Source organism: Hypanus sabinus, chromosome 11, assembly GCF_030144855.1.
Source record: "Hypanus sabinus isolate sHypSab1 chromosome 11, sHypSab1.hap1, whole genome shotgun sequence".
In the NCBI taxonomy this organism is placed as follows: Eukaryota; Metazoa; Chordata; class Chondrichthyes; order Myliobatiformes; family Dasyatidae; genus Hypanus; species Hypanus sabinus.
This window is the reverse complement of record NC_082716.1, coordinates 36261368-36284658: the sequence shown is the minus strand read 5'-3', so window position 1 is coordinate 36284658 and position 23291 is coordinate 36261368. Positions and strand designations below refer to the sequence as shown.

Below are 23291 nucleotides of genomic sequence, written 5' to 3'. Positions count from 1 at the left end.
GGAGGTCCTAGACTACCAGGTATAAATGCCCTTCCCACTTGGCACTACATTATCTGCCCTGTGAAATTGGATGAGGTTGCCACACAGGCAGATTGCAAGTCTTAACTTTTAACGGTTGGAGACTACCCATTCTGTTATGGGTCCTCAAAGTGCCAACTTGAGCAGGGAAACCTAATGGCATGCAGCAAAGTGGCCTGCAGAGTCCAAAATGTAGAACAAACTAACTACGAGGGGAGAAAAAGGCGATTTCTGCTTTAGTGTCCTTCCCCAAATGCTATCAGTGTAATTTAGAAATATGGGACATACTTAATGGAGGAGAAATTATTTCCCAGGAAGCTGTGTGTGTCAAGTCACTATACATTCAAAGCTAAGATATTTTTGGACTAAAGGAGAATCCTGAGTTGTGGAGAACGGGCAGGAAAGAGGAGGTCAACAATCAGATTGATCATGTTTTTACTCAGTATCTTTCTGACAGTTCCTTAATTTATTTAGGCCTTGTTATGCTTTCAGTTTCTCTTTACTAATTATATGACTTCTGTTAAATTTTCCTGTTGACGTTGCAATGAAGTTGTGGTGGGAATAGTGCCACTTCCTGTTTGTCCTAGAAGCCTGCTCATCTGAGTCTTCATAATTTAAAATAATGACACTGACTTGGCACTCTCACTCCAAGGACCTCAATGGTGATTTTCTGCATGCCATTTGAGGCAAAATTACGACTTGCGCATAGATGTTAAATTTGATTACTCCATAGGACCATAAGACATAAGAGCAGAAGTAGGCCATTCAGCCCATCGAGTCTGCTCCACCATTCGATCATAGGCTGTTCCAATTCTTCCAGTTATCCCCATTCCCCTGCCTCTCCCCATACCCTTTGATGCCCTGGCTAATCAAGAACCTATCTATCTCTGCCTTAAATACACCCAATGACGGCCTCCACAGCTGTTCATGGCATCAAATTCCACAGATTTACCACCCTCTGACTAAAGTGAATTTTCTGCATCTCTGTTCTAAATGGACGTCCTTCAATCCTGAAGTTGTGCCCTCTTGTCCTAGACTCCCCTACCATGGGCAATAACTTTGCAATATCTAATCTGTTCAGGCCTTTAACATTCGTAATATTTCTATGAGATCCCCCTTCATTCTCCTGAACTCCAGGGAATACAGCCCAAGAGCTGTCCGACATTCCTCATACAGTAACCTTTCATTCCTGGAATCACTCTTGTGAATTTTCTCTGAACCCTCACCGATGTCAGTATATCCTTTCTAAAATAAGGAGCCCAAAACTACACACAATACTCTAAGTGTGGTCTCATGAGTGCCTTATAGAGCCTCAACATCACATCCCTGCTCTTATATTCTACACCTCTAAAAATGAATGGCAACATTGTAATTGCCTTCTTCACCACTGACTGAACCTGGAGATTAACTTTTAGGGCATCCTGCACAAGGACTCTCAAGTCCTTTTGCGTCTCTGCATTTTTGAATTCTCTTTCCATCTAAATAATAGTCTGCCCGTTTATTTCTTCCACCAAAATGCGTGACCATACACTTGTCAACATTGCATTTCATTTGCCACTTCTTTGCCCATTCCCCTAAACTATCTAAGTCTCTCTACAGGCTCTCTATTTCCTCAACACTTCCTGCTCCTCCACCTATCTTTGTATCACTGGCAAATTTAGCCACAAATCCATTAATCCCATAGCCCAAATCATTGACGTACATTGTAAAAAGCAGTGGTCACAACATCAGCCCCTTTGGAACTCCACTGGTAACTGACAGCCAGCCAGAATAGGATCCCCTTATTCCCACTCTGTTTTCTGCCAATCAGCCAATGCTCCACCCATGCCAGTAACTCCCCTGTAATTCCATTGGCTCTTATCTTGCTAAGCAGCCTCATAGGTTCAGATGATCGGTTGAGTTAAGAAACTGCAAGTGTAAAAGGACGTTGATGGTAGCTATATAAAGGCTTCCCAACAGCGGCTGGGAGGTGGACCACAAGTTACAGCAGGAAATAGAAAAGGTGAGTCAAAAGGGCAAAGTTATAGTCTTGGGAGATTTTAACATGCACATCAATTGGGAAAATCAGGTAGGTAATGGATCTCAAGAGAGTAAGTTTGTTGAATGCTTAAGAGATAGCTTTTTAGAACAGTTGGTCGTTGAGCCTACTGGGGAATTAACTATACTGGATTGGGTCGGAGGCGATTAGGGAGCTTAAGGTAAAAGAACCCTTAGGAACCAGTGATCACAATATGATTGCGTTCAACTTGAAATTTAATAGGGAGGAAGTAAAGTCTGATGTAAAAGTATTTCAGTGGAATAAGGGAAATTACAGTGGTATGACTGAGGAATTGGCCAAAATAAATTGGAAGGAGCCACTGACAGGGATGTCAGTAGAGCAGCAATGATGTGTGTTTCTGGGAAAGATGTGGAATGTGCAGGATATGTGTATTCCAAAAATGAAGAAATACCTAAGAAAGGGCATACAACAAAGCAAAAATTATTGTGAAGATAGAGGATTGCGAAGTTTTAAAAACCTACAGAGAGCAACTAAAAACTAATTAGAAGGGAAAAGATGAAATATGAAAGCAAGCTAGCAAATAATATTAAAGTGGATAGTAAAAGTTTTTTCAAGTATGTTTAAAAATAAAACAGAAATGATGGTGGATATAGGACTGCTAGAAAATGAGGCAGGAGAAATAATAATAGGGGACAAGGAGATGGCTGCTGAACTAAATGAGTATTTTGCATCAGTCTTCACTGTGGACAATGCTAGCAGTATGCCTGATGTTATAGTGTGTGAAGGAAGAGAAGTGGGTGCAATTACTGTTACAAGAGAGAAGGTGCTCAAAAAGCTAAAAGACCTAAAGGTACATAAGTCACCCGGAGCAGATAAGCTGCACTCTAGGGTTCTGAAAGAGGTAGCATTAGAGACTGTGGTGGTATTAGAAATTATCTTTCAAAAATCATTGGATTCTGACATGTTGTCAAATGGCTGGAAAATTGCAAATGTTACTCCATTCTTTAAAAAAGGAGGAAGGGAGCAGAAAGGAAATTATAGACCAGTTAGCCTGACCTCAGTGGTTGGGAAGATGGTAACAGTCAACTCTTAAGGATGAGGTGATGGAGTACTTAGTAACACAGGACAAGATAGTACAAAGTCAGCATGGTTTCCTTCAGGGAAAATTCTGCCTGACAAACCCGTTGGAATTCTTTGAGGAGATTACAAGTAGGACAGATAGAGGGGATGCAGTGGATGTTGTGTATTTGGACTTTCGGAAGGCCTTTGACAAGGTGCCACACAAGGCTGCTTACCAAGAGCCAATGGTATTACAGGAAAGTTACCAACATCATTGGCTGATTGGTAGGAGGCAGTGAGTGGGAATAAAAGGATCCTTTTTTAGTCGGCTGCCAGTGACTAGTGGTGTTCCGCCGGGGCTGCTGTTGGGACCACTTCTTTTTATGCTGTATATAAATGATTTAGATGATGGAATAATGGCTTTGTTGCTAGGTTTGCAGATGATAAGAAGATTGGTGGAGGGGGAGGTAGTGTTGAGGAAACAGGTAGGATGCAGAGGGACTTAGACAGATTCGGAGAATGGGCAAGAAAGAGACAAATGAAATACAATGTTGGAAAATGCATGGTTTTGCACTTTGGAAGTAGAAATAAATGTGCTGACTATTATCTAAACGGGGAGAAAATCCAGGATCTGAGATGAGGTGGGACTTGGGAGTCCTTGTGCAGAACATTCTAAAGGTTAACTTGCAAGCTGAGTTGGTTGTGAGGAAGACAAATACCATGTTAACATTCATTTCAAGAGGTCTAGAATACAAAAGCAAGGATGTGATGCTGAGGCTTTATAAGGCACTGGTGAGGCCTCACCTTGAGTACTGTGAACAGTTTTGGGCCCCTCATCTTAGAAATGATGTGCTAGCATCGGAGAGGGTCCAGAGGAGGTTCACAAGGTTGATTCCAGGAATGAAAGGGTATGAGGAACGTTTGATGGCTCTGGGTCTGTACTCACTGGAATTCAGAAAGATGAGGGGGGAATCTCATTGAAAACTTTTGAATGTTGAAAGGCCTAGACAGAGTAGATGTGGAAAGGATGTTTCCATGGTGGGAGAGTCTAGGACAAGAGGGCACAGTCTCAGGATAGAGGAGCACCCTTTCAAAACAGAGATGCGGAGAAACTTCTTTAGCCAAAGGGTGGTGAATTTGTGGGATTTGTTGCCTGATGCAACTGTGGGGGTGAGGCCATTAGGTGTATTTAAGGCAGAGTTTGTAAGGTTCTTGATTGGACATGGTATCAAAGGTGTACAGGGAGAAGACTGGGAACTGGGGTTGAGGAGGTGATAGAAGAAAAGGATCAGCCATGATTGAATGACGGAGTGGACTTGATGGGCCAGATGGCCTAATTCTGCTCCTTTGTCTTATGGTCTTAGTGTGGCACCTTGTCAAAGGCCTTCTGAAAATCCAAGTAAACCATATCTTCTGCATCTCCTATGGCAGCCCTGCTCGTAATTTCCTCAAAAAATTGCAGTAGGTTAGTCAGACAGGAATTTCCTTTCAGTAAACCACACTGGCTTTGGCTTATCTTGTCTTATGCCTCCAGGTACTCTGTAATCTCATCCCTAACAATCAGTTCGGACAACTTCCCAACCATTGACATCAGGCTAACAGGTCTATACTTTCTGCTGCTTCCCACCCTTATTAAATAGTGGAGTAACATTTGCAATTTTCCAGTCATCCGGTACAATGCCAGAATCTATCAATTCTTGAATGATCATTGTTAATGCCTCCGCAATCTCTCCAGCTACTTCCTCCAGAACCCGAGGGTGCATTCCATCAGGTCCAGGAGATTTACCCACCCTCAGACCATTAAGCTTCCTGAGCACCTTCTCACTCGTAATTCTCCCTGCACATACTTCACTTCCCTGACACTCTTGAATGTCCGGTATGTCTTCCACTGTGAAGACGGATGCAAAATACACATTCAGTTCATCTGCCATCTCTGCATCTCTCATTACAATACTCCAAGGAACCCATCATGAATAGATATATCTGACCCAAGGTGGAGACTGTATGTTTTCATTTTTCTTACATTTTCCAGGCATTGAAATCTTTGCCTCATTGAACCTATCATTTCTTAACTAAAACATGAAGGAAGACTATGCTGTGGAATTATATGACTTGTGTCCTTATTCATGTGAACAGGAGTCGGGTATGGGATGATGGTTGTATCCTCGTACATTGGAGTCTACTACAATGTGGTCATTTGCATCGCCTTCTACTACTTCTTCTCCTCCATGACTTCAGTTCTTCCATGGACATACTGCAATAATAACTGGAACAGGAAAGACTGCAGCAGCATGCTGAATCCCAACAGAACTTACAACTTCACTGAGCTGTCACAGAACATCTCAACATTGCTGAACCAAACTGCAAAGAGGACCAGTCCCAGTGAAGAGTTCTGGAAGTAAGAACAGCCTTCCCCTTTAAGAGCGATATATTAATATGGGACTACTGTATATTAGCATGCTTTATTAAAGTTTGTCTCTTCATTTTCTGTTTACTGTTGAATGCAGTGGCAGTGTTTGTGCACAGTCCCATAATCCTTCGTAAACATCAATTCACACAAAGCCACAAGGAAGTTTAGAGTGGAAACATTTTGAGCATAAATGCAACTGCTAGTGGATTTCCCAGAGTCCTGGAGAGTTTTTTCTATCACTGATTTTTTTGGTAATTTCCAGGGCCAAATTGGGGCTATACCTAGAGAATTTATGCTCTCTAATGATTTCTCCTAAAGGGACCATGTATAAGGAGACCATGTCAGCTTCCCTGAGCAAAACCAAAAGGTACATCATACCTTTTTAAAAAATTGGCCTCTGAAACACACAAAAAAATTTCTCTCTAAGATGTATGAGCAAAACCAATTACCAAAGAGGAAAAGCCAGTTTTCAAGATGATCTAGGAGAATGTTGTGGTCACTTGTGTTGACTATTCTTGCTCCTATTTTTTTGTGTCTTATGAACCTTTATTACCAGTTGCCAGTATATGACTTGCCAGCAAGTCTAGAATAACTATTCCATCCTCCATTACGATGCGCAAAGCTTTTACTATGTTTGATTACTGGAATGAAACTGAGTGCACATCATGACTGAGGTAATCATGTACCTGTGTTCTACTGCGCATCGAGCTGCCTATATTTTAAGTGCAAGACTTAATTAAAGGCAAGTGAGTCAGGCTTTCCTCCCCAGTGATATGTTACAAAGAATCGTGCATATTTTCATCCTAAAAGTAATAACTAAAATTAAAATGCCTTGTGTGGCCATAAAATGACTGGAAAGTATTGAGACAAGGAATAATGACAGTGAAATCTTTCAAACCTGAAAGAACAACTGGAAAGGGATCTGTAGGTGATTAGTTAAACAGGATAATGTTTCAACATCAAATTTAATTGAGAGTGAAGAAAGTAAAATGTTCCTGTTGAATCGCAGCTACAAATAGTCAAAAGCTGAAAGTAATAGAAGATATTTTTAAGGAGTTTTGTGTCACGTGACTGGAGGAGGCCATTGCCCCACTGAAATATTTCCCTCCAGTTGATTCCTTAAGCTCAGTTTGGTCTTTGAAACAGTCTGTTTGGATTGTTTACTTATCTCCGTTCTGAAACCAGTGACAGAATCAGCAATGGTACAATTAGAGTCTTCTTTATCATGATTAATTAATGGACCAAAGACATTGAATAATCAAACTATTGGTCTTTAAAAGAACATACCAATAACTGTGAAATGAGCTGTTGGGGAAGACTTAAACTAACTTGGCAGGGGAGTGGGAACCAGAGTGAAGGGACTCAGGAAAGGACAAGGTAAAAAAGCAAAGATAGTGTGCAGTCAGACTGTCAGGAAGGGCAGGTGGATGATAGGACAAAATTGCAGCCGGCAGAGTGAGTATCAGTTCTTTAGGGATGCAGAATCAAAAAGGATAGCAAATACAGTACTCAAAAGTGTTTTATCTCAATGCACGGAGTATAAGAAATAAGGTGGATGATCTTGTTGCACTTTTCAGGATTGTTGGATATGATGTTGTGGTCATCACTGAATCGTGGCTAAAGGATGATTGTGGAGCTGAATGTCCAAGTTTAAACATTGTATGGGAGAGATAGGAAAGCAGGCGGGTGAGGGGGGGGGGGTGGCTCTGCTGGTAAAGAATGGCATCAAACCATTAGAAAGATGTGACATAGGATCAGAAGATGTTGAATCCTTGTGTGCTGAGTTAAGAAAGCGTATAACTGATGGCAGTTACACAAAGGCCTCCAAAACCATGTCAAAAGAGCAATCTTGATAGTCATGGTAGATTTTAACATGCAGGTATAATGAGGAAATCAGGTTGGTAATGGATCTCAAGAGAGTGAATTTGTTAAATGCCTATGAAATGGATTTTTAGAGCAGTTTCTCATTCAGCTTATTATGAGATCAGTCCGGAGGCAGTTAGGGAGGTTAAGGTAAAGGAACCCTTAGGAGGCAGTGATCACAATATGAATGCGTTCAACTTGAAATTTGATAAGGAGAAAGTAAAGTCTGACATAGCAGTAAAGGAAATGATGGTGGTATGAGAGAGGAGTTGACCAAAGTAAATTGGAAGGAGATCCCGGCTGGGATGACACCAGAGCAGCAATATTGTGCTATCTTGGGAAAAATGAGGAAGGTACAGGATATATGTAGTTCAAAACAAAGGAATGCTCAAATGGCAAAATTGTACAACCATGGCTGACAAGGAAAATCAAAGCTGTAATGTAAAAGCAAAATAGAGGGCATACAACAAAGAAAAAAACTGAGAAGCTTTTAAAAACTTACAGGAGGCGACTAAAATAATCATCAGGAGGGAAAAGATGAAATATGAAATCAAGCTAGCAAATAATACCAAGGTAGGTAGAAAAAGCTTTTTCAAGTAAAAAATAAAGAGGGAAAAAATAAAAGGGAAATGAGAGTGGATATAGACCAGAGGAAAATGTGGGTGGAGAAATAATAATGGGGGACAAGGAGATGGCAAATGAACTAATTGAGTACTTTGCATCAGTCTTCACTGTGGAAGACACTAGCAGTGTGCCAGATGTTGAAGGGTGTGAGGGAAGAGAAATGAGTATAGTTACGATTACAAGGGAGAAGGTGCTCAAAAAGCTGAAAGACCTAAAGGTACATAAGTCAGCCAGACCAGATGAACTGCACCCTTTGTTTCTGAAAGAGGGAGTGGTAAAGATTGTGAAGGCATTTGTAATGATCTTTCAAGAATCCTTGGACTCTAGCATGGTTCTGGAGGATAGGAAAATAGCAAGTGGCACTCTGCTCTAAGACGGTATGGAGACTGCAGAAAGGAAATTATAGATAATTTAGCCTGACCTCAGTGGTTGGGAAGATTTTGGTGGCAATCTTAAGAATGAGTTTATGGAGTACTTGGTGAGACAAGACAAGATAAGACAAAGTCAGCATGGTTTCCTTAAGGGAAAATCTTGCCTGACGAACCTGTTGGAATTATTTGAGAAGATTACAAGTAGGATAGATAAAGGGGTTGCAGTGGATGTTGTATATTTGGACTTCCAGAAGGTCTTTGACAAGATACCACACATGAGGTTACTTACCAAGTGAAGAGCCCATGGTATTCCAGGAAAGATACCAGCATGGTTAGAGCATTGGCTGATTGGTAGGAGGCAGTGAGTGGGAATAAAAGGATTCTTTTCTGGTTGGCTGCCAGTGACTAATGGTGTTCCGTAGGGATTGGTGTTGTGACCATTTCTTTTAGTGCTGTGTATCAGTCATTTAGAAGATGGAATAGATGGCATTGTTGCTAAGTTGGCAGATGATATGAAGATTGGTGGAGGGGCAGGTAGTGTTGGCGAAACAGGCTACAGAAGGACTTAGATTAGGAGAATGGGCAAGAAAGTAGCAAATTAAATACAATGCTGGAAAATGCATGGTCATGCACTTTGATAGAAAAGTAAATGTGCAGACCATTTTCTAAATGAGGAGAAAATCCAAAGATCTGAGATGCAAAGGACTTGTGAGTCCATCTGCAGAACACCCTAAAGGTTAAGTCGATGGTGAGGAAGGCAAATGCAATGTAAGCATTCATTTCAAGAGGTCCAGAATATGAGAGTGGGGATGTATGTGATGCTGAGGCTTTATAAGGCACTGGTGAGGCCTCACTTTGAGCATAGTGTATAGTTTTAGTCTCCTTATCTAAGAAAAGATGTGCTAGCGTTGGAGAGAATTCAGGCGTGGTTCACAAGGATGATTCCAAGAATGAAAGGGTTATCAAATCAGGAATATTTGATGGCTCTGGGCCTATACTGGCTGAAGTTTAGAAGGATGAGGGGGAATCTCATTAAAACGTTTCAAATGCTGAATGCCCTCGACAGAGTGGATGTGGAAAGGATGTTTCTCATGCTGGGGCCTGTCTAGGACAAGATAGCCTCAGGTTAGAGAGGTGTTCATTTAAAACAGAGATGCGGAGAAATTTCTTTAACCAGAGAATTGTGAATTTCTGTAATTTGTTACCACAGGCAGCTGTGGATTTAAGGTGGAGATTGATAGGTTTTTGAGTGGCCACACCATCAAAGGTTATGGGGAGTGGGACTGAGGAATGCGAAGAAAACTGATCAGCTATGATTGAATGGTGGGGCAGGCTCAGTGGGCCAAATGGCCTAATTATGCTCCTATATCTTATGGTAATTAATGTTCATAATTTGAAGACACAAGGGAACAATCTTTCTTTCAGTGCCAAATCTTGGTATCTTCTGTCAGTTATTTTAGACTTCCTGCCTTTTAGAGTCAATGCAGGAGGCCAGTGGAATTGCCATCCAATACTGTCACATTTGTATATTGCTAACACTCAAGGATGAATTCCAAGTTTTCACAGGGTTGTTAAGGAGCTCGAAGCTAAATACTGTGCTGTGCTCTCTTGATTTATGTAAAATCCAATTTGAACTCGTCAAAGAGTGAGCAACAAGGTCACTGGTTTGTTCCCTGGAGACAAGTGTTGTGCAGGCAGTGGGAGGGAGTTTCCCAAGCTGCAAACAGCCCAGCAGATCAATATAAGTTAAGCAGACAGATTGTAAGTGGTTGAGGTAGAACCTCACTTTAAAGAACATAGAATATGGGACAGTACAGCACATTACAGGCCCTTCAGCCCACAATGTTGGCTATTCCAAGGTCAATCCAACCCTTCCCTCCCACTTAGTGCCTATCTAAGAGTCTCCTAAATATCCTGAAGTAACTGACACTACCACCATCCCTCTAATGCATTCCACATACTTAACATTCTCTGTGTAAAAATAAAACAACTACTTCTTCCAGCCATCTTCAAACTATGCCTGCTTGTAGTAGCTATTTCTGCCCTGGTTAAAAGACACTAGCTTTCCACTCTATCTACATCTTACCATTTTATCCACACCTGTCAGTCACCTTTCATCCTTCTTCCCTCCAAAAAGAGAAGCCCTAGCTTACTTAACCTAACCTCATAAGACATGCTGTCTAATCCAAGCAGCATCCTGCTAAACCCTGCACCCTCCTTCAAGTTTCTACATCCTTCCTATGATGGAGTGACTGGAATTGAACATAATACTCCACATGGTACAGTAGTTAAGAATACTGTAGAAGAGAAATTGATTATATAATAGAAAAAAAATTCGCTATAGAATTGTTTTAAGAGGTAATAAAGCTGTAAGTATTTGCTTCTTATTGAGGTATTTGACCTAACTTGTTTTTCTTTCAAACATGTCAGTTGTCCTTTTGATGCTGAGATCAAGGTAGGCTGTGCATGGATCAAGCATCAATTTGATGCAGGTGAATAAAGTACTTAACCTTGTTATTGGTCCTGACTATGACCATATTTGTTGACAGTTATTATGTACTGAAGACCTCGGATGGCATTGGAAATTTTGGGGAGGTCCGCCTTCCTTTGCTGGGATGCCTTGCTGTGGCCTGGTTTGTAGTCTTTCTGTGCCTCTTTAAAGGGGTCAAGTCTTCAGGAAAGGTAAGTACAGTGCTACTGTCAACATATTAACAATGGAATGCCATGAAGGGAAGTTTGGGTGGTTGGCAACAAGGGCAGGAACTTTAGACAAAGGGCAAAAGTTTTGAAAGCATGCCTACAAAAGGGAAAGACATTAACCACGCTAAGAGATGAGCTTTTCCGAATTTCAAGGGATTTCCCAAGTCACTGAGAACAATATAACAACATTCCCCATCACAAGTCCCAGTACTTCTCTGTTATGTTAATGAAGTTGTAAGTAAAAGCTTTGTCTCTGAATCTGTACAAATCAAAAATGTAATTCAGAAGCAGGTACAAAGTGACATAGCAGATCTGTAGCTACCCTGAAAACACTGCTTCCAACCAATGCTTTCTTGTCTTGTACGTTGAAGCTTTCTTCCTTAATCTGTAAGATCAATAATTATACAAGGAGACAGAGAGCGAGAAGAAAGACTACAGATGCTCCATTCTCAGCAGGATGGAAGGTCCTGACCCAAAACACCAATAGCCCATTTCCATCCACAGGTGCTGCCTGACCTGCTGAGCTCCCCCAGCATTTTGTGTGAAGGTGGAATTAAAATACCGAGCACAAGTACTGGTAGATTGTAAATTGTAGTTATTGGATTCCTTGGATATAACTGGGACAAGCATACTTTTGGTCAGGACCTACTGTGACCACTTCCAGTTTCTTAAAAGTAATGCCTTGTACAAAGAAAAAAGATCCAGTGATTTATTTTAGTACAGTCACTGCTCCACCACCTGTAGGTTCTCCTCCAAACCACAACCATTCTCGTTTTGAAGTATCTCACCATTTCCTCATTGCTATTGACTCCAAATCCTGGAGATTCCAATTAAGAGCACCTGCACCAGATTAATTGGCAGGAATTAAAGAATATGGTTGACCAACATCTTCTACTAATGGGCATTAAATGCTGGCCTTCCCAGAAATGACCACATCCAGAAATAAAAATAATAATAAATACTTGGGAAGTAAATCTTATTTAGTATACTTTATACAGTGAAAAATCTGATTTGAATCAATGTGTCCAAAATTGTGTCAGTGTGGGGAACCTCGGGTCCTATTCATCCAGACACATCGAGGTGGTCACATCAATGCCAGTTGTATTAAGGCCTCAATTCTCATCAATAATTCCTCATTTGATCTGCTTCATAATGGACTAGAATAATTTGAAGCTCCAAATAGATGCAAACTGTTCCTTCAATGTTGGGTGTGAAACAGAGCTTCAAAGGTACATTTAATGTCAGAGAAATGTAGACAATATAGATGTACCATGGAGAGCATTCTGACAGGCTGCATCACTGTCTGGTATTTGGGGGGGGGGGAGGGAGGGACTACTGCACAGGACCGAAAGAAGCTGCAGAGGGTCGTAAATTTAGTCAGTTCCATCTTGGGTACTACCTTACAAAGTACCCAGGACATCTTCAAGGAGCGGTGTCTCAGAAAGGCAGCATCCATTATTAAGGAACTCCAGCACCCAGGGCATGCCCTTTTCTCACTGTTATTAAGATATAGTATTTCTGTTTTTTGCATGATTTTTTATCTATTTAATATACATATACTGTATGAAGTATACTGAATAAGATTTACTTATTTATTATTTTTTCTTCTATATTATGTATTGCATTGAACTGCTGCTACTAAGTTAACACATTTCACGTCACATGCAGCAAAACAACAGCAACGACACAGACTAAGCATTAAGCAGATATCAGAATCTGTATATTGGGAAGGTCAGATTAATATCCTGACACACAATCTAAAGTTAACCTGACCGTCATGAGATTGAGGAGAAACAAGGGGCACTGTGAGGTGAGCTCAAATTGTGATGAAGTCTAACAGCGAAGCAGAGCCACTTCCGTGCAAACTTTTGTCAGTGTTCTGTGAGGTAATTTTCTTCCCGAATAAATAGTTAGCGTTCTGCTGGGGGAAGCCAACAGGGCTGATCGGTAACGGTGGGGGAGCTCTGCATTAACACTGAGACAAGGTCTCAATTCAAAACATTAACGGTTCTCACCCCACACAGCTGCTGCTTGACCTGCTGACTTGCTCCAGCAGTTTAATTTTGTTCCAATTCCGATTCTAGCATTGGCAATATCTTGTGTCCCCTCCAGTTTTTCCTCAATTTTGACAGTTTTGCAAATTGTAAACACTTTTAGTAGTAGATTTAATGAATTAATTCTCAATTCAGGAGCTTTGCACAGCAGTATGAATGACTCATTCTACCGTGTGAGTGGCTGTTGCAGAGCATACTAAACCATGTTAATCTGCACTGAGAGTAGACTCCCCCAGTTTCTCATTGCACGGGCTCACTCATTGTGCTTAATTTCAAGACGCTCCAACAGTAAATCCACATCAATACTGTAATGGAAAGCATGTTATTTATTTAAGCAGACTGCACTGTACTCTGAATGTAAAGTGATCTAGTCACTAGTTGGCTGTGGAAGATTTTCCAAGAGCTCTGTTTTGTTCTGTCACTCTGCGACACATGCCAGCAGAGCTCTGAAATCTTTAAAAAGGAAAAAAAATGCAGTGATGCTTGTTCTAAACGAATTTGGAAAACTGGTGTTTCTGCAAAAGAGCTTGACCTTAAATGGTTTTTGTATCCAGTTTTGTACATCTCCACAAATGGACAATGGTCCTCTCAGCTGTATATAACTGGGAAGACCTTCTTTGACCAAAGATCAGATTCTGTGTTTTAATATTGCTGCTACATTCTATAAAAAAACCTGCTGGACAGGGAACTTCCATCAGTGATGTCTGCGCATCTGGAACTGACAGGGTGCATTACTCTTATAGGTGGTGTACTTTACCGCAACATTTCCATATGTCGTGCTGACTATTCTGTTTGTCCGGGGGATAACACTGAAAGGAGCTGTAAATGGCATCACTTACTATCTCACTCCTCAGTGGGACAAGATTTTGGATGCAAAGGTGAGCCAGTTATAGCTTAAGACTTGGTCACAAAATATTGTGTTGCTCAGGGTATGTGGTGATATTGTACTAAGTTATTTTCTGGACTTACCCACAGTGTTCTCTCTTTTTTGGTTTTTTTTTTTTTTTTTCTTTTTTATGTTTACTTTGCTCACTTGTGTTCTTCCTGCAATCATGGAGGAGTGACAGGCAGCAGCGCTCCCTTACTGAGGGGAAGAAGTGGGGAGCCAATTGCAACCAGCCTCACATCTGCAAGTTTCCACCAAACAATAGTTAGAAACAATAAAAGTGTTGTACTCTATTGGGTCTTGAGTCAGTTGATTGGAGTAGGATTTGTGCCCTGATTTCCCCTAATCAAAAACTTCCAATCTCAGTCATTTTTTTTTTATGAAAGGAGATTGAGAGGGGATGTAAATGACTGTTTTCAAAGGTTCATTTATTATAAAGAATACAACTCTGAAATTCTTTTTTCTCCCGATAGACATGAAACAAAGAAAGATCAGCAGCACCGTCAGCAACCCCCAAATCCCTCCTCATTACACAAAAAAATGAACAAAGATGGAACAGGCACATTGACTCCCAAATCTCCCTCCCTTGCACACAAAAAATGAGAAAGATCAGGCAAAAAACACAGAATATAAAAAAAACTACAAAACTGAAAAAAAAAAGTCCATATCCAAAACGCAGAAAACCTGGGTAACGTTCTCCAGGCCTTTCCCCCTGTGGCAGCAGAGAATCCTCCAGTGATCAGAAGGCAGTCTCCCCTCTCTAGTAGCGGAGCGATCTCCCAGCAATGGAAACGCAGCAGCCAGCACTCACCGTCCGCATTCACCTGTTACAAATGCGGCAGCAATGAATATGGAACTGAGGCAGGGTTTAGAACAAATCCCGAGATTTATTAACCTTTGCTCAAAACTTAGAAAAGTAAACAAACTACTAACTTAACTGGAAGTTAACAGTTGGGCGGCAATACCTAACAGACAGTCAAACTTTGAAACTGTTCTTAACGAGTTCTCATCCAAGCACAGACTTAAAGTGATAAATTCAAAAGGCCATGTGCTTTATACAGACAGTAAGGAGAGACTTCCCCGAAACAAACAATTCCTTCAAAGTAACAATGATCTACGGATCCCACAGCTGGGAGATGCCTTGTTCACAGAAATCACGAAGAAATGAAAGGAACTGACCTTTTGACTGGAGGGTGGTCACTGCAGAAACCTTCCTGACCTTTCAAGGGTTCAACTCAAATGTGCAGGCCACAATTCCTGAACAAACTCCAAAAAAAAGGTCGATCATTCCCAACATGCTGAACATTAACTTTATCCAATCCTTCGAACTCGGATAACTTCGGTAATGCCTTCGCTCTCAGATACTGGACTGTAAGGGAAAAATAAACATGCAACAAACAAAAAAACGGTGGAGCCTCCACACCTCCCACCGGGAACAACAATGTTTGCACAAAAATAATAAATGAGAACTGAGTCACTAACCGCGGCTTGATTTAAATACGGTTTGGAACATGCTATCACTCCACGGTCATGAGACAATTACATCATCCCACTGTCCCGTGTTCAAACTATGAGCATGTAACACACCTCAGTGTTTCATTCTCCTTCGTTGCTTTAATCGGAAGCTTTAAGTGGCAAAATGGAGTTGAACATCGGTTCACACCCCGCAGCCTTCGTCGCACAAGTTTCACACACGCTGCTTCCTCTCAGAGACTGCAGAGCGTTGAAACACCCAACCAATCTCCGAACTGCAAATCACAGACTCCCAACTGTTCCAGGATCACATTCAGGATGAAAAACAAATGTAAAAGAAGAAGTGAGAAGTATGATTTCTTGATCCATCCAGAAGATGTCAACCGAAGGAGCGTTACACATGGGCGGCATCTTGACCGGAAGTGCTGCTGAGAGTTGCTGCAAATAATTAAGGTCAAGAATGCACTGACAGAGTAATTGTGGCGGTTCATTTAATTGCAGGATTCAAATAGGATCTGGATGAGTCTCTGAAAAGAAAATTTCACAGGGTCTCAGGGAAAGGGTGGAGGGTTAGAAGTAGCTGATTTGGTAAGTACTTGATTGGATATATGATCTGCTTTTACACTCTAAAGCCATCTTAGGATAAGAGTTGATTTTAAAGCGAGACCAGGCAAAATACTGAGTGAGGCATTCAGCTGCAGTGGAGCACAATGGGTCATCTGCTTGTCAAGGCCATACTGGATGTACAGTTGCCCACCAATCTCTTCCACACATGTCCCCTCTTGCCCACTTTTTAAAATAAGCCGCTTCAGGCACTTCTGAAAATCATAAAACATTAATCTATAAACCACCACTAAATTGATGAAGTTCTAGCCTGTTGCTGTGACCATGGACAAGTGTACCACATTAACCCTGTTGATGAATCCAGTAGAGAAAAATCATGGGAAATTTAACAAGTTGCACTGTGATTGCAAGGTACTGTTGCTAGTGTACGTTACCATTCCTACAGAAGAGGTTGTGGGGAAACTCAGGCAAACACAATCCCAACTTAAAATTTAATGACTACCTTCATTGCAAATATTGAAAAATGCTAACATTCATTCCATTTATATTCATTTCCAGGTATGGGGTGATGCAGCTTCCCAAATTTTCTACTCTCTGGGATGTGCTTGGGGAGGCCTAATAACCATGGCTTCTTACAATAAGTTCCACAATAACTGCTTCAGGTTTGCAAGCATTCTCTTATTTTCTTCCTTCTTTGGAATCGTGTTCTGAAATTTCTTCATTGGAGGGTTTAAAATTTCTGGCGGTACTGGTGCCAACTCAAGTGTAAACTTTCAGTAATGGATAATGAAGGACTATGTAAATAAGCACTGTCCCTTCCTTGGCTGTGGTAAATCGTGAGTCATAAAATCAGAACACCGTAAGACGTAGGAGCAGGTTTAAGACATTCAGCCTATCGAGTTTGCTCTGCCTTTCAATCATGGATGATTGTTTATTCCCTCTCAGCCACATTTGCAAGTGCTTCTCCCTGTAGCCTTTGACACCCTTACTAAACAAGAAACTATCAACACACACAAAATGCTGGAGAAACTCAGCAGGCTAGGCAACATCTATGGGAAAAAGTACAGTCAACGTTTAGGGCCAAAACTTGGCCTGCTCAGTTCCTCCAGCATTTTGTGTGTATTGATCAGATTTCCAGCATCTGCAGGTTTTCTCTTGTTTGTCATAAGAAACTATCAACCTCTGCTTTAAATACTTCCAATGACTTGGCCTCCATATTCATATGGGGCAATAAATTCCACAGATTCACCACCCTCTTGTTAAATAAATCATGTAACTCTCCTCAGACATTAACCCTTTCATTTTGAGGATAAGACTCCTAATCCTCTGGACTTTCTCCAAGATACAAGACCATAAGACATACAATCGCATGCAAAAGTTTGGGCGCCTCTGGTCAATATTTCTGTTACAGTGAGTAGCTAAGCAAGTAAAAGGTGACCTGATCTCTAAAAGGCATAAAGTTAAAGATGACACATTTCTTTAATATTTTAAGCAAAATTACTTTTTTATTTCCATCTTTTACAGTTTCAAAATAACAAAAAAGGAAAAGGGCCCAAAGCAGGAGTTTGGGCACCCTGCATGGTCAGTACTTAGTAACACCCCCTTTGGCAAGTATCACAGCTTGTAAATGCTTTCTGTAGCCAGCTAAGAGTCTTTCATTTCTTGTTTGGGGGATTTTTGCCCATTCTTCTAGTTCTGTGAGATTCTTGGGCCGTTTTGCATACACTGCTCTTTTGAGGTCTATCCACAGATTTTCAATGATGTTTAGGTTGGGGAACCATGAGGGTCATGGCAAAACCTTCAGCTTGTGCCTCTTCAGGTAATCCATTGTGGATTGAGGTGTGTTTAGGATAACTATCCTGTTGTAGAAGCCATCCTCTTTTCATCTTCAGCTTTTTTACAGATGGTGTGATGTTTGCTCCAGAATTTGCTGGTATTTAATTGAATTCATTCTTCCTTCTACCAGTGAAATGTTCCCCGTGCCACTGGCTGCGACTCAAGTCCAAAGCATGATCGATTCACCCCCATGCTTAGCAATTGGAGAGATGTTCTTTTCATGAAATTCTGCACCCTGTTTTCTCCAAAATACCTTTGCTCGTTGTGGCTAAAAAGTTCTATTTTAATTTCATCAGTCTACAGGACTTGTTTCCAAAATGCATCAGGCTTGTTTAGATGTTGCTTTGCAAACTTCTGATGCTGAATTTTGTGGTGAGGACGCAGGAAAGGTTTTCTTCTGATGACTCTTCCATGAAGGTCATATTTGTGCAGGCGTCGCTGCACAGTAGAACAGTGCACCACCACTCCAGAGTCTGCTAAATCTTCCTGAAGGTCTTTTACAGTCAAACAGGGGTTTTGATTTACACTCTAAAATTGTACAAAATAAAATAATACACTAATCTTGCTTAAAATGTTGAAAAGAATGTTTCATCTTTAACTTTATGACTTTTGGAGATCAGTTCATCTTCTACTCACTTTAACTATTCACAGTAACAGAAATTTTAACCAGGGGTTCCCAAACTTTTGCATGCCACTGTATGTGCCAAATTAGACCATTTGGCCCATTGAGTCTGCTCCACCATTTGATCATGAATGATTTAATTTACTTTCAACCCCATTATCCCACTTTCTCCCCTTAACTTTTGATGCTATTTTTAATCAAGAACCTATCAACCTCCACTTTAAATATACAGTACATAATGTTGTATCCTCCTCAACCATATGTGGCAATGAATTCTACACACTCACCACCCTCTGGTGGACTCTCCTTTGTTTATCCTGTCTGTTACTTCCACAAAGAACTCAAACGTATTTGTCAGGCAAGCTCCCCCCTTAAAGAAACTATGCTGGCTTTGGCCTATTTTGTCATGTATTTCCAAGTACCCCAAAACATTGTGCTTTATAATGCACTCTAAAATCTTACTAAGCATTTAAATGAGATTAAATGGCCTATACTTTTCTGTCTTTTGCCCCTTTCCCTTCTTAAGGTGTAGAGTAATATTTTCTACTTTCCAGTTCTTCGGAACCATTCTTGAAAGATCAATTCCAATACCTCCGCAATCTCTAAAGCTACATTTTTCAGAACCTTGGGGTGTAGTGTGTCCAGTCCAGGCAACTTTCCACATGCAGATCTTTCAGTTTTGCAAGCACCTTCTCCTTGGAAATAGCAACCACATTCACTGCTGTCCCTTGTCTCTCAAATATCTGGCACATTACTGGCATCTTCCAGAGTGAAAGCTGATGCAAAGTACTTATTAAGATCATGTGCCATTTCTTTTATGTCCATTATTACTTCTTTGAATTTGTGGCATGTGCTGTGCAGGAATGTTACTTCCATATAAATGCATTTATCTTTGAACAGGAAAAGCACCCACTTTTATATTCAATTCACATTTCCTCACTTTTTAATTGCATTTTCATCATTCACATATTATTTGTTTAAATTGCAACCACATATGCAGTTATCTCTTGGGAAAGCTTACATGGTGCATTTGAGAGCAGGCAAGTAAAGTATTTGCCATCCTTTTAGTTTGTAGGTGAAACTTAATAAGGTTATTTCGTAAGGCTCTGGCTCTGCTCTTTGGTGAGAGCTATTCTTACATTTTGTGTTAGGTCGCTTCAGTGAATAGTGTCACCATGAGCATAGCTCACAGATGACCCCATCTGACAATTCATGATTAGCTAATTCTGCAGAAATTATGGCCTAAATTGATTTTTACAGTAAGGCAATAATATGATATTTTCAGAGCCTAATATTGGCAAAGTTTTGGTGGTTTTTTTCTATATTATGATTATGTATCAAATCTCAATCATAATTGTCAAAATTGATTTACTGCAGATGTACTTGGTGCACTACCCACAAATGCTTGTGACTTGGATACCTTCTATTTCTGTAAATACATATTTGGCTTGGGAGCATTTAATTAAATTACAACCAAAGTACCCACGGTGAATTATCTAGATGGTTCACCTCGCTGTTGTATTTAATGAATTACATGGCTGCCTCTCTCCTTTAAGTGTCAGGATTCTTCAGGTTCCAACCATGGTGCAATGAGAACATTGGGAACTCCCAACAACCCGAATCATCAACACAAAAAAAAACAACCCGAATCATCCTGATGCCCCCGGCCTTTTCAACAAAGCCAGAGTTCTGTTGAGTCAGTATATTAATGGCTATCATGGACAGAGAGGAAATAAACACAAGGGTTCTAGTTCAAGCTAGCTTGGACTCTGCTAATCGGGCACATGTCTTTATGGATCTCTGTGCATCAAGCCATGGCATCAGTGGGGGGTGGGGGCTTGGGACTCGTATTATGTGATTGTGATCTTGTGTGTGCTTACAGTGTGTGACTGTTGGGAATACGTCTTTGCACTTTGACCCCATAGTTACGCTGTCTCATTTGGCTGTATTCACAAGGCCAAGTGCATGGTTTGCCTTGACTGAGGAGCAGCAGTGGGAACCTCTGGTTCAGAGAAAACCCTTTTAGAGTCTGACCTCTGATCACAATTTGCCATGTAATGGAAATGCAAAAATTCAGTCTCTAATAGACATTAAAGAAACAACCAAAATGTTCAAAAATGATACCACTTTCCTGAGGGTTGCATTAGAGCTGAAGAGAAAATATAGTGTTTAAAAATTGATAAATCTGAGTCCTTTAATTCTTTAGCAAATGACTTGTTATTTCATCCTTACTGTGACTGACATCCATCCCTCTGTTACAGAGACAGCATCATTATAAGTATTACCAACTGCGCAACCAGTGTTTATGCTGGGTTTGTCATCTTCTCCATTCTTGGATTTATGGCTGAACACCTGGGAGTTGATGTCTCAAACGTAGCAGATCACGGTCCTGGACTGGCCTTCGTGGCCTACCCAGAGGCTCTGACCTTGTTGCCGATCTCACCCTTCTGGTCACTTCTGTTTTTCTTCATGTTGATTCTTCTGGGGTTGGGTACGCAGGTGAGACATCCTTTTCTTTACTCCTCTTTCATTAGCAACCCTCAATTAGAATGATGAGTCTGCAAATCTCTCAAAAAGGATGTTTAGTAAAACATCCTGAGAAGTTTCAAAGTTCTCTTTTGGGCTTTCACTATTGGAAGTTTCAAGCTCTGAGTATGAAACAAGACTGATTTGGAAAATCTTCAAGACAACAACAATGACTTCTCATCTGCTTCGTCTGGAATCACTGATCCAATTTCAGATCCCGCTTAATGCCACATGTGAATCTAATCCTGTTGTAAATGATGTCAGAGAACATGCCATTTTCAAATAATGTTTCATACCTCATACATTAACATACTAAAATGTGTTAAGACCAATTTAGAATGAGCCTGGTATAAACATTTTTAGAGCTTCTCAACTCTGCATCGTTTAACAAGAGGCAGCTGATCCTAGCAATCTTGATGTGTACTGCATTAACGTAATGGATATTATAGGTATGGACAACATTTAGTAACAGAACATTTAAGTGATATAATGACTTTTGACCTATAAATTGAAGCAAAACCAAACAAATGTAACACATGTTTCTAATACCTGCTGGCTAATCAATGACCGAAGTGTTGTCTGAAGTGGGAAATGGAAATGACGTTCTAGAACATCAGGATGACATCTAGTATTGGCAGAGGAGGATGTTGCCACTTTTTGCGCCCTCAGGATCTGATTTGACTTAAAATTGCCCCCTAGTCTCTTTTTTCAAAAATGGCCTTGTTGAATATGTGCTGAAGACTACATATGGGTTTCCGTAAAGCACAGATCCAGTTGATTTATAAACAAACCTGGAATGGTTTTTGTATGCCAGATGAACATTTAATATTAAGAAAATGATTATCATAAGTCAAAATTATAGAAAACATTATTAGCCAATTACTTGACTCTGTGACACAGGAAGACCTGGAACACTTGAATATAAAGAAGCAGACATGAATACTCCAGCATTGACAGTTCATGCAAGAATGCACAATGGCAGCAAATTTCACCCCAATTTTTGTCTTTTTTTTAAACTAGATCTTACCCATGGCTAGCCACGATATGATAGTTACAAACCAAACAGGTAACACATGGCAAGGAAGTTACTGTATGTCCATTGGATTCATGAAATGTATAAATATTGCATTATGCTGGTATTTATACAATGAAGATGATGAGAAAAAAAAATCCCTTTCTTGGTAAAAAACAGAATTTTTTTATTTCTCTCTTTCTTCATTAGCCTGGTACTTTACTTCCGTGGAGATGGAGTGGTACCCGACCCCATACAACAAGCCGCGCTGTTGTGAAAGATTCTCCATGGCTGTGCAGGACAGGGTGTCAGCCCAGTCAGCAAGGTCACTTTCATTGCATACCAAAACTAAATCCCAGGGAGGAAAAAAACTTATACTCCAGTACCATTAACATGATGCCTGGGCTGAGTCACTATCAACATCATTAACATCTCATCGACACCATGCATAATCCCACTCTTAAACAGGATCTGTTGTGGAATATGTAGATTATCTTTAAGTAATCATTTCTAACCATCATTTGACAGGTACACTTTGGTACACGTTGGCATCTTGTAGCTAGTACTGAGGTATTAACAGCTTTTTTCCCTCCCATTTAGCGGAACAGCTGGAGTATTGCATCCACTTCTAAGTGCCTTACGTTGATTAGAAAGGGATAAATGTTGCTGGATCTCAGAGAGACTACTGAAGCCATGGTTTCTCAACTAACATCAGCAAAGATTAATGGGAGATTTAATAGAGGTGAAGGGTTTTAATAAATAAATAGGAAGGAATTGTTTCCAATGGTACATTGGATGGTAGTTGGATAGTGAAGATCTAAGTTAATTGGCAAAAGGAATCAGAGATGGCATCAGGAGATACTAAGGGTGGCACTGTAGCATGGTGGTTAGTACAACTGCTTTGCAGTACAGGCGACCCAGGTTCAATTCCCGTCACTGCCTTTAAGGAGGCTGTTCGTTCCTCCTACACACCAAAGACCTACTAGTTGGTAGGTTAATTGGTCATTGTAAATTGTCCTATCTTTAGGCTAGGGTTAATTCGGGGGTTGCTGGGCAGCACAGCTTGAAAGGCTGGGAGGGACCTCTCTGTGCTGTAATCTGTAAAGCAATATTTGAAGGAGTGGTGAAAACAGAAACAATACTAAATTTCAAAAGGGAATTGATGAAATACTTTTCAAGATGATGGGGAAAGGTTTGCACAGAGTTGGTATAAGTGTAATGGAATGAGTAATTCTGTGTTATATGAATCTATGTAGATACTTTGAATGCTGTAC

The 23291-nt window shown here is 40.5% G+C and overlaps 1 protein-coding gene across 3 annotated transcripts in view; it reads left to right on the top strand.

Annotated features, from left to right (window-relative positions):
- Positions 1–23291, top strand: part of slc6a9 (solute carrier family 6 member 9) — a 259999-nt gene that overhangs the window by 216878 nt on the left and 19830 nt on the right. For all 3 annotated transcript variants that reach the window (XM_059984128.1, XM_059984129.1, XM_059984127.1), the window contains 5 exons: positions 5213–5474; positions 10894–11026; positions 13842–13976; positions 16580–16683; positions 20741–20978. In XM_059984128.1, coding sequence (XP_059840111.1) covers positions 5213–5474; positions 10894–11026; positions 13842–13976; positions 16580–16683; positions 20741–20978 — 872 coding nt within the window. The remainder of the gene's footprint in view (positions 1–5212; positions 5475–10893; positions 11027–13841; positions 13977–16579; positions 16684–20740; positions 20979–23291) is intronic.